This window comes from Nothoprocta perdicaria, unplaced genomic scaffold, assembly GCF_003342845.1.
Source record: "Nothoprocta perdicaria isolate Ctin4 unplaced genomic scaffold, notPer1 scaffold_482, whole genome shotgun sequence".
Lineage (NCBI taxonomy): Eukaryota > Metazoa > Chordata > Aves > Tinamiformes > Tinamidae > Nothoprocta > Nothoprocta perdicaria.
Genome location: NW_020455735.1, coordinates 59441 through 61383, shown reverse-complemented (window position 1 = coordinate 61383; position 1943 = coordinate 59441). Strand labels below are relative to the sequence as shown.

General features: G+C 63.8%; 1 protein-coding gene across 1 annotated transcript in view; it reads left to right on the top strand.

Annotated features, from left to right (window-relative positions):
• LOC112954067 (osteoclast-associated immunoglobulin-like receptor) overlaps window positions 1-1414 on the top strand; it is a 2354-nt gene extending 940 nt beyond the window's left edge. The window contains exons 2-4 of the mRNA XM_026047215.1: window positions 273-611; window positions 938-1099; window positions 1299-1414. Of these exons, the coding sequence (XP_025903000.1) occupies window positions 273-611; window positions 938-1099; window positions 1299-1414 (617 nt within the window). The remainder of the gene's footprint in view (window positions 1-272; window positions 612-937; window positions 1100-1298) is intronic.
• The last annotated feature ends 529 nt before the right edge of the window (window positions 1415-1943 follow it).

The window sequence follows — 1943 nt, the reverse complement described above, 5'->3', positions numbered from 1 at the left end:
AAGGGTCTAGGGGACCAGGGGAGAAGGGTCTAGGGGACCAGGGGAAAGGGTCTAGGGGACCAGGAGAGAAGGGTCTAGGGGACCACGGTCCCCATGTGGGCTCTTGGGTGGCTCCCATGAAAGCCAATGCCTGGGTGGGTCCACAAATGGGTGGGCATCACTCAAGGGTCCCCATGGGGCAAGGGGCAACATGAGATCCTCGTGCATGGAGGTGTAGGGGCGGCAACGGTTGGTGGGTCCCCATATCTCACCACCTTCCCCTCTACCAACAGATCCCACGTACCCCCGGCCCCACATCTCCCTGAGCCCCGGGGCGGTCGTGACGCGGGGCACCGGCTTGAGCATCCGGTGCCGGGGCCCGCACGGGGCCACCTTCGTCCTGCACCGGGAGGGCAGCGCGGCCCCCGTGCGGCTCCAGACCCCCGGGGGCCACCAGGCCTCCTTCTCCACGGCCCACGCGAGCCGGGAGGACAGCGGCACCTACAGCTGCTCCTACCGCCCCCGAGGCGAGGCGGTCGCGTGGTCGTCTCGCAGCGTCTCCATGGAGGTGCAGGTGGAGGAGGAGGACGAGGAGGAGGAGGAGGAGGAGTCGGGTTCAGCCTTCCTCCCAGGTAGGGCTATGCCCAAGAGCCATGGCGGGACGCTCCTCGGGGATGGGCAGGAGGTGACCAGGGTGGGAAAGGGTGGGGGAAGCTCCTAGCCCTGCAGTTCCCAGGGGCTGCCCCCGAAGGGACCACCCTACCCTGGCAGTGATGGGCCAAGCAACCCCTTCCCCAGGGATCCAAGTCCATAGTCCCCTCCAGGAGGCCCAAAGATGGAGCAGAGAGGGATGGTAGAAGGGGGCCTTGGAGTCATAGATGATCAACCCAACCGTACAACCATCCGTCCCCATCTCCTCCCTGCTCTGCTCCCCAATGTGCTCCTTCTCCTCCTGCAGCATCCCATGATGCCACACAAGCGTGGCCAGTGCTGATGGAGGCACCACCCAGACCGACCGTCGTGGGGACCTCCAGCCCCAGCACCACCAAGGGTGAAAATCTGGGTGTGGAGGGAGAAACACCAGACCCTGTGGAGGACACTATGGGTGGGGAGGTCATGGGTGGGTTGGGGGCAATGACGTTGTGGGGATGGAGGTGCCCTTGGATGGACGCAACGAGGAGAGCAATGGGGACACCAGGGGACACCGGGGGCACGAAGCAAAGCCAGGAGGACCTGAAGGGCCAGAAGGGGCAACTGGATCTTGAAGAACCTTCATGGGGCTAAGCCCTGGTGACATGTCCTCTTCTCTGTCCCCCCAGATTTCACAACGGGCAACGCCGTGCGCCTGGCGCTGGGCTCGGCTCTCCTGATCCTGCTGATGCTCCTCACGGGCAAGGCCCTGCACAACCACAGGCGGAGGGGACAAGGGCTCTAGTCAAGCACCCTCAGGGCCACCCGTCCCTTCCGGCCCCACCGGACTGGGCGGATGTCCCCGCCCTGGACCCAGCTTTGCTCCCCTTTGCATCTCCATTAAACCTGCTGCTGCTCCCCATGGTTGTCCACGGCTCTTTGCACCCTGAGGAACCAGGAGGGGCTCCCAGAGCTCGGGATGGGAGACACAAAGACAGACCAGGGGGATATGGGGCAGGAGATCACAGATGGAGATGGAGATGCGAGATGGAGAACGGGGAGGCTGGATGGAGAAACTGGGGTCTCTGGAACATGTTCCCCATAGCAGCCAAGCTGGAGGACAGAAGCTGGGGGACACCCAGACCCCACAGAGCAACCAGGGCACTGGACTTGCAGGTTCAGGCACCTGGGCTCTGATCCCTGTTCCCGGAGGACCCTGGGCTGCATTTCAAGCGGGGTCACCTAGAGCCAGGACCTCATCCCAGGAGGCCTTTGAGTACCTCCAAGGCTGGAGACTCCATGGCCTTTGAGTATCTCCAAGGGTGGAGACTCCA